At 31.6% G+C, this 15,268-nt stretch overlaps 1 protein-coding gene across 2 annotated transcripts; it reads right to left on the bottom strand.

Annotated features, from left to right (window-relative positions):
* Positions 1 to 7,380: 7,380 nt before the first annotated feature.
* Positions 7,381 to 11,686, bottom strand: LOC112022909 (G-type lectin S-receptor-like serine/threonine-protein kinase At1g11330). 2 transcript variants are annotated; one of them, XM_065760163.1, is made up of 8 exons: positions 10,939 to 11,041; positions 10,378 to 10,855; positions 9,788 to 9,895; positions 8,901 to 9,061; positions 8,608 to 8,818; positions 8,213 to 8,450; positions 7,941 to 8,094; positions 7,386 to 7,835 (listed from the first exon to the last, which is right to left on the bottom strand). In XM_065760163.1, exons 1-8 carry the CDS (start codon positions 10,948 to 10,950, stop codon positions 7,527 to 7,529), a joined length of 1,671 nt encoding a protein of 556 aa, XP_065616235.1. In that variant the 5' UTR covers positions 10,951 to 11,041; the 3' UTR covers positions 7,386 to 7,526. The 2 variants fall into 2 exon arrangements, with proteins under 2 accessions (XP_065616234.1, XP_065616235.1); XM_065760162.1 differs by having other exon boundaries at positions 7,381 to 7,835; positions 10,378 to 11,686.
* Between the last annotated feature and the right edge of the window lie 3,582 nt (positions 11,687 to 15,268).

Consider the following 15,268-nt stretch of genomic DNA (forward strand, 5'->3'; position numbering starts at 1 on the left):
TCTTTCTTTTTTTTTTTTTTTTTTTTTTTTTTTTTTTTTTTTTTTTTTTTTTTTTTTTTTTTTTGATGAGCACATATATGGTATTTCAGCATCTTTTTCTAGATTCTTTCTCTCTCTCTGTGATCTGATTTTTTTTTTTTTTTGGGTATTTTGGTTTGTCTCTCTGTGATCTGATTTTTCTTTTTTTTGGGTATTTTGGTTGGTAGATGAGAGACTTGGATACTTGAAATATTTTCAAATTTTTTTATTTGAAAATCGAGTTTCTGAGACTCGAGGTCCACGTAGACGCCACGTAGACGCCACATAGACCTCGAGTCTCAGAAACTCGAGTTCCAAACTCGACTTTCTGAGACTCGAGGTGCTACTAATCAATATTGTTTCTGAACCGGGCTAACTAACTAAATAGTTATAGAAAAAAAAATAGTTACCTATTTCCTCCGAAATTTTCTGAAGAGGAAACCGAAAAACCCGTGTCCGGTTCAAAAAACCATGCGGTTTGACCGCAGTTCAAGAGGTTGACAGCAAAAATATAATTTCCGATTTTTTGCATTTAAAGAACCGTTTTAAGATACGGTGCTCAGTTAAACCGGTCGTACGGTTCGGTTCGAGTTTCAAAACCTTGACCACCCCTATTAATACAGTCTTACAAAAATCTTTGTTTTAAACCAAAAAACACCATGAATTTATAATGAAAGGTTTAGTTGTATTATTTTTCTTAGTTCCTAAAACCACACACCTACTTAGTTTGTTTGTTTGTTTTTTTTTTTTTTTAAGTGCACATATGAAATTTAAAAAAAAGTTTAATCTATTTCTTCCAATATGTATCACACAAGTTTATGTTTATGTTTTAACTTTTCAATAGATAATTAATAAATCATAGTAAGATATGGTATGCATATACGACAAAAAGTGCTTTAATAGATATGATTCAACATATTTCGAGAAAAAATATTGCAACTAAGAAAGAATGGTACAAGTATTACACATTTATATTCTAAAAGTTTGAAACTAAAATAATGAAAATTTTATCATATACATTTTGGGAGATTAATACAATAATTAAACATACTTGCAAAAGCAAAATTTTTTCCCATAAAGATCAAAATTTTTATTGCCATGTTAATCTATACTAAATGAGGATTTCATATCATTATATATTGTGACTAGAAAGTATTTTTAAATGTCAAATATAGGTGAAGGTGAATTTCAGTTTCTAGAATTATATTGGGCTTGGATTCAGGTGACTTCTTCTTTTTCATTTAATTATAAGTTATATATTATAAATTTTTATTAATATGTCCTTTTTTATAGGTAATATCAAGGTTGTTATTTATATTTGTTTCCCAAATTTTCTGTTAAATAGTAGCTATTATCACTATTGTAGTATCAATATTTAACTTGGGTATTTCTCATGACATATCTCATGTCAATTTTCAGTGAAAGTTATTCATTTCAAATGTTAATCTAAGAATGTTACACACTTAATTTTTTTTATTAGATTTGTGAATTTTTGATAAATCCACTCACTGGATTACATTATCTTCATAAATTTAAAGATGATCAAATATCAATAGTCATGTCATCTACCATTGCTTAAATAAAAATAAAAATAATTTAATTTATTTGTGATATGTACATCATAGTTTGTGTTTATGTTGTAATTGTTCAACATATATAATATGAGTATAATAAATTTATGTTCCAAAAAGTTAGCTACAAAATATGAAAAGAATTCTTATACTTTTTTAAAAAGTTAAATACAATAATCCAATATACAGACAAAAGCAATCTTACTTTCAACCACATTTTTCCTCATAATAAATAAGTGAATAATATAAAATATTAAAATTAAATACATACTATTTGAAATCAGATAGTCATTAGATAAATAATACATATAATGTGTTTGCTTTTCGTTTAATTATTCTAGTTGAATTAGTTCTATTGTCTTTTTACTCAATAATATTATGGACATAGGACACTTTTTTTTTTTTTTTTTTTTTGCAACAAATTTCAAAATTTTGATGAAGTATCTTATTTGTGAAAGTTGACTCTAATAAGTTATTACATTTTTTTTTTTGCTCAACAAAGCACGATGTTTATTTTTTATTTTTATTTTTATGTTTTAACAAAGATGAGTTTCATTGACATAACCAATTAGGAAATGAAAACTAGAAACCAAAAAAATTAATTTTTTTTTTTTCTTTTGAGAGAGTTTCAAACTTCTAGGACAGGGATTAAACTTCAAATCTCTTATTTAATTATCAGAGATTTTACCAATTGAGCAAAAACTTAGTTGCACATTGCCCAAGTTCACAACTAGTTAAAAAATAATAAAATATATATAAGCATCCTAAAGTATGGCTTGGGTTAATTAAGCTTAGCAACAGCATTTTCCTATTGGTTTTTGGTATTTTGATTGTGAGGGGGCTGGATATGGTCCAACGCTTGGATGGGTCTAACTCTAAGGCCCATACTTTGATGCCACGTCTAAGGTCCAAATTTATAAGTTTGACATGTTTGACGCCACGTGTAGCGACTGAGCCTTTTGGGTTCAGTGGTTTTCGAAATAGGCTTTTTGGGCCTGGTCGTGGCCTGAGATTTCGATTTTATGAAGGGGCCTGTGGGCTTGACCATGGTCAGGTTGAAGGCTGGGCTTGACTGTTAGGAATTTTGGTATTAAATGATGCTATCAAGGGGCAGCAACGGCCCGAAATTGCACATTTTAGAACAATTAAAATTATCCTATTGCACTTTTGGGGTAATAGTCATTTTACAAGTATTAAGTGCTTGTTAGATGTGGGGGTAGAGGCTGAGATTCAAATTATTAAGAGAGAGCTTCACACATATATACACTTATATTAGACTAAAGTAGAATTTTTATTTTGTATAAAAAAAACAATTTAATTAGTGCACAAAATATAATAAATTAAATTAAAAAAAAAGAAAGGAAAATCGGGAAAAATTGGGGTATCTATAGTTTCCCTTCTTTGTTTGTTTGTGTCTCGTGTATACAAGATGCTAGATGAAGAAAACAAAATATGATGAATTTTGACTCGTGGGATAAATTCAATCTATGTTCCATGAAAATCATTCTTAAGATTTTGGTTGCAAAGGAATTGGTACCTTAGGTGGTTGTCTATAGCTAAACAACTAATTTTTCCCCCTTTCTCTTTGAGACTACGTTTATGGAGGTTAATTGAAGTATTAGTTATTTGTGAAAACATCTAATAATTATTAGACTTAAGTTAAAAAAAAAAAAAAAAACTTGAAAAGAAAAAGAGCTGGAAGATGTTAAAAAACGTTTGAGTTGAAGAAATTGAATGAAAAAAATAAGACCAAAATTAAATCACTATTTTTACAAACCTTAATTATATTATTACCACATTTATAATTATTATTTTATAAATAAATATTACATTACTATAGAAGTCCTCAAGGCTTAAAGCACACTTATAACATACCAAAATGATTACCATTTGTATCTTATTAATTTTCCTAAATATTCCCATACTCATTTCAATGCCTTTTTTTTTTTTTTTTTGAGAAACCAGACAATATGCCTGGGAATTTATAAAACTGGAAACAACTCAATAAACATCTAAAAGGACAAGGGGAGAAATGTCTTCAGAAAGGTCTTCCAACCAAACCCGAATCCCCAACAAGTCTTTGGCCTTTTAGCAAGAACATCAGGCACAACATTACAAAGTATTTCAACATGATATTTTCATCCAAAAAAAAAAAAAAAATGATAGAATTCAAAAAACTGGAAATCAGCCACAAGAAAAATGATATCATCAATGATATTCCCATATGAAGAAAAACAACCAGACCGTTGAGAAAGAGCATTAATCACCATCGACGAATCACCTTCAAAAATAACTTTCCGAAGTCCAAGTTCACTTGCAAACCGAACCGCTCTGCGACAAGCTAATGCCTCCAATTTATTCACAGTTTGAGTTAGAGGAATTGGCATGTATAGAGCTCCAATCACTTCACCACGCCAATCATGGACAATGACCCCAATGCCTGCCAAGTTCAACAATTTGAAGACCGTTGCATCGAAATTCGCTTTGTACTGCTCAGCTTCTGGAGGACGCCATTCTCATTTCAATGTCTATTCAATAATTTTGTTGAAAATTCACTAGTGTGAGTTTGGATGGAACGCTATCTAGTGCGTCTTCCTTTCATTTCTGTGGGTTCATGGGCACCGTTCATGGGGTATGCAACTTAGGAAAATGCAAATTTAACTTTAAAATTAGATCCTACGGCACTATTACATATTAAACATTATTTTGTTAGAGTGTTTTCAGTTTTCAACAATAAGCGATATTCAAATAGACCCTTAGTTGACTAATAAATTTTTTTTTTTTAACTTCCAAAGAAGATTAAACTAATAATTTGAAAAAAAAAAAAAAAAAACTACCGTAAAATATTTAGTGCTATTATAATACACTAGATGATGTCCCGTGCGATGCACAGACTATATTACAATTTCTTTTGAAATTATTTATATATATATATATATATATTAAGACTTACATATAGTACTTATTTTGTTATATAATATTTATATTTGCTCACAATATTATTGAATACTTTAAAACTTGATTTTCTTAATTCATATTTTATTAAAAAAATTGTATAACACTATAAGACTATAACATATTATAATATTTACCGTTAAAATTAAGTAGATTTTATTTTTTAAACTAATTAAATGATTTTGAAATATATAAATAATAATTTAAAGCATAAAATATTTATATATTCTAAAATTACATAAATTTAAGCAACCTACCAAACACTTCTCAACCACTCTATTCTCACAACAAAATATGACGACCTCAATCGCAAACAGCCAATTCATTATCTCAATGAAATTAGGAAATAATTTTTAAGTATCAACATAAAGAGAAAGTAATTAAATAAAGAGAAATTGACTAAAAACACATCAATTTATAAAAATTTAGTTGTTTTTAGTTGGGCTCCTGTATCCTTTAAAAAAGTGGAAAATACTTTGAAATCATCATCATTCTTATTTTTATTACTATGGCTCATACTGCCAAAAAAAAAAAAAAAAACCCTACAAATAATGAGTTATAACACAAATAATCAATTAGAATTTTTTTTTTCCTTTAGTTTTAAAACAAAATACATTTATAACTTTCCCAAACCAAAATCTCAAACACCCAAAGACTCAAAGCGAATCACAACCTTCACAAAATCCACAACATCCGACTTCAACATCAACCACTCTATTCTCACAACAAAATATGGAGACCTCAATCGCAAATACCCAATTCATTATCTCAATGAAATGAAGGAAATCATTTTTAAGTATCAACATAAAGAGAATGTAATTAAATAAAGAAAAATTGGCTAAAAACACATCAATTTATCAAAATTTAATTGTTTTTAGTTGGGCTCCCATATCCTTTTAAAAAATGGAAAATACTTTGAAATTATCAATTTTTATTTTTATTACTATGGCTCATACCACACAAAACAACAATAAATAAATAAAAAAAAACCTACAAATTATGAGTTAGAACACAAAATAAAAAATAGTTAACTTCATAAATAATCAATTAGAAAGTTTTTTTTTTTAAAAAAAACAAAATACACTTATGACTTTCCCAAACCAAAATCTCAAACACCCAAAGACTCAAAGTGAATCACAACCTTCACAAAATTCACAACATCCGACTTCAACATCAAAACCGTAAGCTATCATCACTGAATAAAAAATGCAATCCCCCTTCCTTGGTCATAGCCTATTCACACGAGTTAGAATCAAATGGTACCACAATGTTGAAGTTATGTACGTGTCTTTGAAAGGTTGAAGTTTTTGTCTGAGTGTATTTGAGATGAGATAGCATAAAGGGTTGTTGTGGGCATGTGTATATAAAGGTGTAGAAGTGAAAAGGGTGAATAAAAATGCAAAGAGTTTTTTTATGTGTGAGAGAGAAGAAAAATCTTGAAACATTGAACCAAATAAAAGAAATAGTAGTCTTAAAACATTGAATAAAAAATGTAACAAAAATAGTCTTGAAACATTGAACCAAAGGAAATAAAGAGTCCTTATTTTTAAATTTGTTCTTATCTCTAATGTGGCTTAAGAATATTTCAATTCTCTTCATAGAGCGCGCCATATGGTAGAACCTCATGCTTTCCCGCATGAGGTCTCTGCTTTTATATTGAAAATATTGAACCAAATAAAAGAAATAGTAGTCTTAAAACATTAAATAAAAAATGTAACAAAAATAGTCATGAAACATTAAACTAAAGGAAATAAAGAGTCCTTATTTTTAAATTTGTTCTTATCTCTAATGTGGCTTAAGAATATCTCAATTCTCTTCATAGAGTGCGCCACATGGCAGAACCTTATGCTTTTCTGCATGAGGTCTAAAAAAAACTACTTTTATATATTTAGTGCTATTATAATGCATTTGCATTAATTTCCTTCAATAATACCACTAAGTAATTACTAATTATCATTGTTATATGCATAATAACTAAGAATCACAAGCCAAGAATCTTGTACCTTAATTGACACCCCTCATGCACAAAGTGTTTGGAGATCTAAGAGGAAAATGATTCAAGCTATACCACAGCAATTGGTATAAATGGGACTCCACTGGCCTCTAGGAAGGCAGCTGTTGCCAGAATGCCCTCAGTGAATGAGAGACAAGCTACTGCAGCTAGGCAGAATTTACAGGGCTAAGCATCTGTGATCTGTCCTAATATTTCTTGTTGATGGACAGGTTTTATATATGCATGACTGTATGACTTAAATGTACTCTTGTCTTCTTTCCATTATTTTGTCCGAACTCTTGAACTTTCTCTTGCGTGCTTGGGACTTAAAAGCTGTTTTGATTGCATGATTGTGTCCTATTGTTGGTCTTCTGGCCTGTCGGAACTTGGTAGTACTATTCTGCATAAATTGAAGATTTTGCCAATAAAGTTATCTCTATGTTGAAGATCATTTCTCATGGTGAAGCACATGTTGACATATCATAGGGAGACTCCCTTTTTCCTGATGGATTAATGTCCCATTTGAGACTTGAACATTGGACCTTGCCATTTTGAAAGTTTTGGATTACTTTTGAAAGAGGGGTGTATGTTTTTTAAATATGAGGATTTTGGGCTCATAAAATCATTGGCGAATTTAATTTAAATCTAAATATTTATCCTTTTTATATCATCTAATCAAAATATTGGGATTTAGACTCCACAACCCAAATTCCCCCCTGCCCAAATTAAAGTTAATAAGGAATTAATATTGAACTAAATAGTTATACTTATACTCACTAGTATTGAATGTTTCATTTTAAAATAAAAGTTTCAGAATATATTATCAAAATGCATCGAAATTTCTCCAAAGCCAAAAAAATTTACAGAGCAAGATAAGAGAGACTTTTATTTTTGAAGTGATTTTATATATAATGGAATGTCATTATGTACAATGAATTGGATAATGGATGGGCATAAATTTAGAGGGATTTATTTCAAGAACTTTATTCTTATCTGCCATAAATCGTCGTAAGAGTGACATTGCAAATGGAGATTCTTATTTCGCCTTGTTGAGCAGGCTCACAATTTGAAGCAATTTGCCTTTCGGTGAATGCAGGTTGCTTAGGAAAGGGAAGATCCACGATATCACTATTAAGCATCGAAATAATAGTCGAGATAGTAGGCCTATCTCTTGCCGTTTCTTGTACACATAGCAATCCCACATGTATGCATCTCAACATCTCCATTCGAAAGCAAGGATCCCATATTGCTGGTTCGATCAAAGCCATGCTATTGCCATCATTCCACAATTTCCATGCCTGAAAGATAACAAGTGTGAAAGACAAAAATTGGGATGTATAATCTTTTTGGCAGTTACCAATTGGCGCTTTGAATAAAATGGACAATCAATTAGATAGACTTACAAATCCTACAAGGCTCAAGTAGTACTGTTCATCATTGTAAAAGCTAGTGTTTTTTCTCCCACTAACAATCTCTAGTATCAACACACCAAAGCTAAAAACATCTGATTTCTCTGAAAAAAGTCCTTGCATTGCATATTCAGGAGACATATATCCACTGCATTTAAAAATTGAAACACATCCTCATCATTTGACTATTTAAGAACAAAAAGTGGTGTTATTGTATTTTTATTTATTTTAGAACAACTTAAATTTAAATTCAACAAAGCACTTACTATGTCCCAATAACCCTTTTAGTATTAGCTTGATTTTCAATGCCATCGAAAATTCTAGCAATTCCAAAATCCGATATTTTTGGATTTAGGTCTTCATCTAACAAGATATTACTTGCCTTTAGATCTCTATGAATAATCTTCATTCTAGAATCCCTATGAAGGTATAGCAGACCTCGACCAATTCCTTCAATAATGTTGAAGCGTTTTTTCCAATCAAGGAGTCTTTGGTTGAGTGGATCTAAATGAATAGTGACAGGAAAAAAAATTACAAAGGAAGGGTAAATTTGTTTGGAAAGAAAATATACAAATTTGGAGGTCTAGAGTTCAACATATTAACGATATAGAAAGTTATTCTACAGATGAGCCTAAAAGGCAGAGAATCTAAATGTACTAACCAAAAACAATTGCGTCCAAACTTTTGTTTGGCATGTACTCATAGATCAACACCTTTTCTTCTCCCTCATTGCAACAGCCAAGAAGTCTAACAAGATTTCGATGTTGGAGTTTAGAAATCACCACCACCTCATTCATAAATTCTTCAAGCCCTTGTCGAGAGGATGTTGACAGTCTTTTCACTGCTATTTCCTGTCCATCATGCAATTTTCCCTTGCAAAACAAACAATGAATCTGAGCACTTATCTGTATGATTTGAAGAGGAACTAATGAAGTCTACAAGAGCAACCATTACCTTATAGACTGAACCAAAGCCACCTCTCCCAAGCATATTAGATATATGAAAGTTGTTTGTTGCAGTTGCCACTTCTTTCAAACTGAAAACTGTCAGCTCATTGAGTTTAACATTGTTCAAGTAGTCAAGCAGCAAGGTCTTCCTGCTTTTAATTTTTCTTGCTGTTACAAATTCTAAAAGTAAGTAATCTGTTGATGAGATAGTCAAAGCTTCGCTAAATAGTGAATTTGTTACCACTAAATAGTGAGTTTATGCAAAACAGAAATATAAGATTACAAAAAATAATCACAGAGAGAGCACAAAGGTTTATATGGTTCAGCTTTAGACCTATTTCCATGGGCTGTCTAGGAGAAAGTTTCACTAAGAAAAAAGGGATCTCACAAAACCCGTATTCTAAATACACCCTAGGAGCTTTCTTTCACACCACATGAATTCATAATTCTCAAAACCTGATGTTCCAGATACCAAAGTTGATAGGTTGCCCAACCCGACCCATGCACAGTCATAGTGACAAAGACTAAAGACGTGCGCTCTTCTAAACTAAGGTTGGAAGAATTTGTATATGAGCAGTTTGTGTTTGCACATATTGTGTGCAATAGGCCTTTTCCTTTGTTATAGATATACGTACCTCAACTTCACGAAAAGAAAAAAAGAATTATATAATTGTCAAAGTCAGAAAGTTCAGCATTCCAAATACCACTTGAATTGATTTATAATTTTATATAAAGCAAATATACGTAGTATAAGGACTATTTTGTATAAAAAGAAAAGGGACCATATAATTGTCAAACTCGGCAACTTGGTATTCCAAATACAACTTGCATGGCAAGTGGTTCACCCAATTTTAAAGAAAAGTCAGGCCGCTGTCAACATAATAGACATTGTACCTCGCTTTTTAGCAGTCCACCTCCATAAGTAGCATGCCGCGCTGGCAATGGCAATCACTCCAATAATCAGTGTAATTCTGATGATTACTTTCAAATATCTCTCTTTGTCTGTGCATCAAACAAGTTCAAAGTACTACTAAGTCACATTTAATTGATGATATTTTATCAAAATCATTTTTAATCTATGAGACTTGCTGGACTGTTAATTTTGGACAATTTATAATACCTAAAAATCTGATCAATGGGTTCTAAGAAAGGAATATATTTCAAGAGAGATAGCACTTCTGCATTTTTTTTCCTAGTTATAATGTTTTTCAAACAGTCCATTTTCAGGAGGCTTACAAATAAGCTGACATTGTTGCAGGGTTGTAGGTGGGAAGATCAATAGCCCTAAGACTTATCCACATATATATGATATATGATGGCTTTAAGAAGTAGTAAAGTTCTAACAGCTGAAGTAAATATAAACATTGAAATCCTGTTGCATTTATATTATATCACCGAGTAAACAAACAACTGGACTGACTGCTAGATGATCAAAAGCGTAAGATTATGCAAAACAAACTGTGACAGAAAACAAAATGACTTACTGAATTCGGAATAGGCTAGACGAATATATATATCTGATCCACGAATGGAGAATTTCCTTAGGTCAATTAAGTTTCCACTCCATGACATACAACCAATTCCAGCATCATGTGCATAAGCTACACAAGCACAGTTCTCCAAGCACTGCTTTCGACAACTCTCTTTAGCCCCATATGACCTCTCCAAAAAGTCTGGCACTTTGAACATCTTCAGTTTCAAAAACCAATCTGCTTTTTCGTCTTCAACACTATTACTCACCCTTTGACACTGCAATGGTGCCTTCCTAATACACCCACTTGTCCAATTTCTTTTGTTCCATTCCTCGATAATCTTTGGCTCAAACCCTCTTATACAGCTACAGATTGGTGAACTCAGTGAATCACAGCTGCCAAATGCACCACAAGTACCATAAACATCACACTCATCTTTTGGTGCTAACCCCACAACCTTCCAATCCTCCTTGCTATCATCCCAATATGTCTGCACTAGGATTCCTCGTGAATTCAACACAAATTTTGATAAAAGTAACTCATTCGCATAATCAAAAGTTGAATAAACTGTACCTTCTTTATCATCTACCACACTAAATCCATTATGATATTCTGGATTCCAGTCAGGTTCACCAATAAAGATCTGACCATTCCATGGACCACTCCGCCAATATGGACGACCATCTTTCCATATGAAAGCTTCAGGAATGCTCCCTGAAGCCATGCCTACAGAGAAGCTTCCAATGGATGGATCAGAAGGGCTTTTCCATGATGTATACTGTACTGTCTGATTTGTCTTTAAATTGATGCTAAGTTTCATCTTTGGCAAGAATGTATTAGAAGGATGTTGGAAACTCTCCCATATGATTTTCCCTCTAGTGTTTTCTCGCAAGACGAGGTTCCCTGAATCCGAAAGGTGGAAATTTGAATTGGCAACAGAGTTTGTAACATTTGATGACCAAATAATCTCCTTTTGTCCATCTAATACTACAAGATTGCCGTCCTCTGATATAGTAAGAACCCCAGAAGAATCCTTGAGGGGTTTTTGTCTGTTAGCTACCCATACGACAGTGAATACAGATATTCTATTATACCATATTCCAAGGTAGCGATTAGTAGAATTTACTGGGCTAAAGAATCCAAGTTTGAAAGCACTCCCATTGGAGATTATGTAGTCTGGGTCTCTGATGGATTGTGGAGATATAATGGTGTCTCTAGCAACGCCTAAGTTTAAACAAAGGCAACAAAAGACAGACAAAAAGTTCATCTTGCTAAGAAGTTCCATAGCTTGTTAGAAACTAGTTGTATGTTTGAGTGCAGAACAGGGACTCCATCTTTATCTAACAAGTCACTGTTGTTTGTTTTTGATGCTACCCCAGACTTGAATGAGTCCAACAACGAAGAAATTACGTCATGTCATAAAAATCAATGAGTAATCTATAACCATGAAAACAATATTTTTAGAAACTATTGGGTATAAAATTCTTACTATTTTTATTTGGGCAAACTATTTATATAATTTTTTTACTTATTAATAATTACTAAATTATATCAACAATTTGTATAATGTTTTGTAAAAAAATTTGTAACTCTAGCATTTTCCAAAATTAAGAGTATTTGTTCCTAAAAAGATAATAATTAATAATACTTAAAATAATAGCTACTTATTTTTCATCCAAAAAAAAAAAAAAATTAGATGTTTGTTTTTGATGCTACCCCAGACTTGAATGAGTCCAACAACGAAGAAATTACGTCATGTCATAAAAATCAATGAGTAATCTATAACCATGAAAACAATATTTTTAGAAACTATTGGGTATAAAATTCTTACTATTTTTATTTGGGCCAACTATTTATATAATTTTTTTACTTATTAATAATTACTAAATTATATCAACAATTTGTATAATGTTTTGTAAAAAAATTTGTAACTCTAGCATTTTCCAAAATTAAGAGTATTTGTTCCTAAAAAGATAATAATTAATAATACTTAAAATAATAGCTACTTATTTTTCATCCCAAAAAAAAAAAAAAAAATTAGTTGCATATATCTCATTGACTACAGTTTAGAAGTTTCTTATGAGTCCAAATCCTCTGTCTCATCAATTGTGCTCCACTTCATATTCCACCAATAAAATTTGGACAACTAACCTTTTTCATTAAATGAGATATCTCATTAAATGAGACAACTAGCCTCTCTTATTAAAGTCAGAGTTATCTCATTTAATGAGACAGGCTAGTTGTCCAAATTTTATTAGTGGAGCATGAAGTGGAGCACAATTGATGAGACAAAAGATTTGGACTCGTTTCTTATGCCATTGGAACTCTAGAATTACATAAATATTATATTAATGCTATTAAAGTGCGTGCATAAGTTTCATTTGTGGTATTTTGTGGAGTGGTGTCAATCTCTCCAATTCTTAATATTTTTATACTTAATAATCATTTTTTCTTCTTAATTTTTTGGGTGTTTCTAATAAAAAACTAGCAAGAATTACTAATTTTTTTTTTTCTTAACCTTAGGAAATCTTCTTTAGAAAATAAGAATGCCCCATTTTTTGTCTTTAAATGCTTCCATGGTAAGCAGTGACTTGAGAAGAAATGTTGTGTAACACCCTAGCCTTTATAAAATAAAATAAATTAAATAAAAAGGGTTTTGGCAGTATAATTTAAGTGAGTGTAGTTTTGTAAATCTATTCCTAAGATATTTGTATTGAGTGGTCCAAAACCCGCCACCCCTTCTATCCACATGTTATCTCCATCTCACCCTCCCAGCCCCTCTTCTCTCTCTCTTTTCCACTAGTTGGTCGAACCATCTCCTCTCTCTCTTTGACTTTCACACTTCACTTCATCACCAAATTTGACACTTAGGACCTGTTTGGTACGTGTGTTTAAACAATAGTTTTCAGTTTTTTTTTTTTTAAATTTTTTAAAATTTTTTTTAAGTACGTGTGGATGAAAAAGTGTGTAGAAATATGTGTAATGTTGTTTAAAAATTGAAAACTTGTGTTTGAACTTGCGCACCAAACGGGGCCTTAGCTTCACACAATGAAAATAGGGGGTCTTTCATCTCTCATTACTCACACAAACCCATTGTCCCTTTCATTATTCTTTTTGTGGAGAAAGCTTTTGGGTTAAAGATTTTGGTAAGAAACCTCTTCACAGTTCTACTCCTACTCCTACTCCTAAGATTAATTCTTGCTATTAGTCCATTTTTTTTTTGGCTATGCTAAGTTACTTTGGTAGTTCTTAATCTGTTTATATAACAGTCCTTTTGATTGCATGTTTAATGATTGTTGTTCTCATTTTCCTTGATACACATTTTGTACTTTAGTAACCTTTTGATTGTTGCCACAAATGGACTTTGCTATTCTGTTGATTATAAATCATGATTCTTATGACCATATGTGAAATGGTAATACCCCACGTGATGAGTCAGCTGCAACATGTGATTTTTAATAAATTATATAAAAAACTATTTTGAGCTGAATTTTTGATGGTACATACTAAACATATAAGAACTTATACCTATTTAATTTCATGTTAATTGGATAACTTTTCATGGACCAAATGATTTTTACAAAATGGTTGGCCTACTATGTATTGAATTTGAAAGTGTGATGAAAATGCTGAGATTTTGTGAAATTTAGTTCAAATCTTTGTTGAATGGATTGGCTTGTAAATTCATGTGCTTTCTTTGGCATGTGTTTTACTTAGTTAATTTTAATAATGGTTTGGTTTAATTATTTAGTGCTCAAAAGGGAAACATGAGATATGCTACCTCTATTTTGAATTGATGTGTTTTATGTTATGTTTATATGTACACGTTGCTTGCAGTGGAGAATTAAAATGCTTTGGTTTTGTGTTGTGGCACTATGAGTTTGTATGCTTGTTTGGTTCCCATTTGGGAATGGGCACTTGTCTTAGGTTGGGCAAGCTAGGCTTTAGTGCCTTTGATTTGATTTAGGGGATCATTTTCGATTTTGGAGACAAATGTAATGGTAAACTTTGCAATAGGCCTTGTTATTAATAGGCTTGATCCTTATGTTTCTAGGTTTCGAGATTCTTGGTGATGGACCTAATGACAAGATTTGTTGATTTTGTGATGCCAGGTTGAGGTAAAATTAGTGGCTTTCCAAGGTAAGTGGCTTCTTAATGGGATTAAAAAAAAAAATCATATTGCATAAAATGTTGTTTTGGGTTAAACAAATTTTGGGAAATTGTTTATTGAAACTCTATTTTCCTAAAGAGCGTTGTGTTGTAACCTTAATGCATGTGATTATTCATAAAAAGAGTATCATATTTGGTATTACATATGGGGAATTTCATGATTTGTTAGCATGGAACAAACTAGCATTTTTTATTAAATTCTTGAAAATGGATTTTATGGATTTATTGCATTATTTGCAAAATTTAAAGATGCATTGATAATTGGGAAAGTTGATGCAAAACATTTTTGACAAGAAATGGTTTTGAGGACTTTAAGAATATTGTGGATATTTGGTTATTGAAATATTTTATGAAACTACTTGGAAGTAAACTATGTATATTGAATACATTTAACTTGTGAGCTTTTGATATGAGTTTGCCCTTGTGCTATGATATTGGTGATTATCTGTTTTTGTGGCGACGTCTTTGTGACATGTGATTACCCCATCTTTGTGATGACAAACTAGGTTGGAGACTCGCACTTTGCATGACACGAGTAAATTTTTGAATGTGTGGGTGAGGCTGCTACCCATAGGGCCAAAAGACCACATGCAAAAGGGGTATTGTGTGACGCGTCATTCCCTGCTGCCCATGGGAAGAAGAGGTAAATCCTTGAGTATGTGGGTGATGCTAGGCAGGGCCAAGAGACCACATGCAAAAGAGGTATTACATGACGCGTTATCCTGAGCTGCCC

Source organism: Quercus suber, unplaced genomic scaffold (genome assembly GCF_002906115.3).
Source record: "Quercus suber isolate HL8 unplaced genomic scaffold, Cork oak 2.0 scaffold_355, whole genome shotgun sequence".
NCBI classification, from domain to species: Eukaryota; Viridiplantae; Streptophyta; class Magnoliopsida; order Fagales; family Fagaceae; genus Quercus; species Quercus suber.

Excerpts from the sequence above, each read along its gene's own strand:
- LOC112022909 (XM_065760162.1), bottom strand. The coding sequence starts at position 11,650 with ATGGAACTTCTTAGCAAGATGAACTTTTTGTCTGTCTTTTGTTGCCTT. Across the intron at positions 9,062-9,787 it reads GTGGACTGCTAAAAAGCGAG|CAAGAAAAATTAAAAGCAGG; the intron begins GTACAATGTCTA and ends AATTTGTAACAG. Across the intron at positions 7,836-7,940 it reads ACTTGAGCCTTGTAGGATTT|GCATGGAAATTGTGGAATGA; the intron begins GTAAGTCTATCT and ends GTTATCTTTCAG.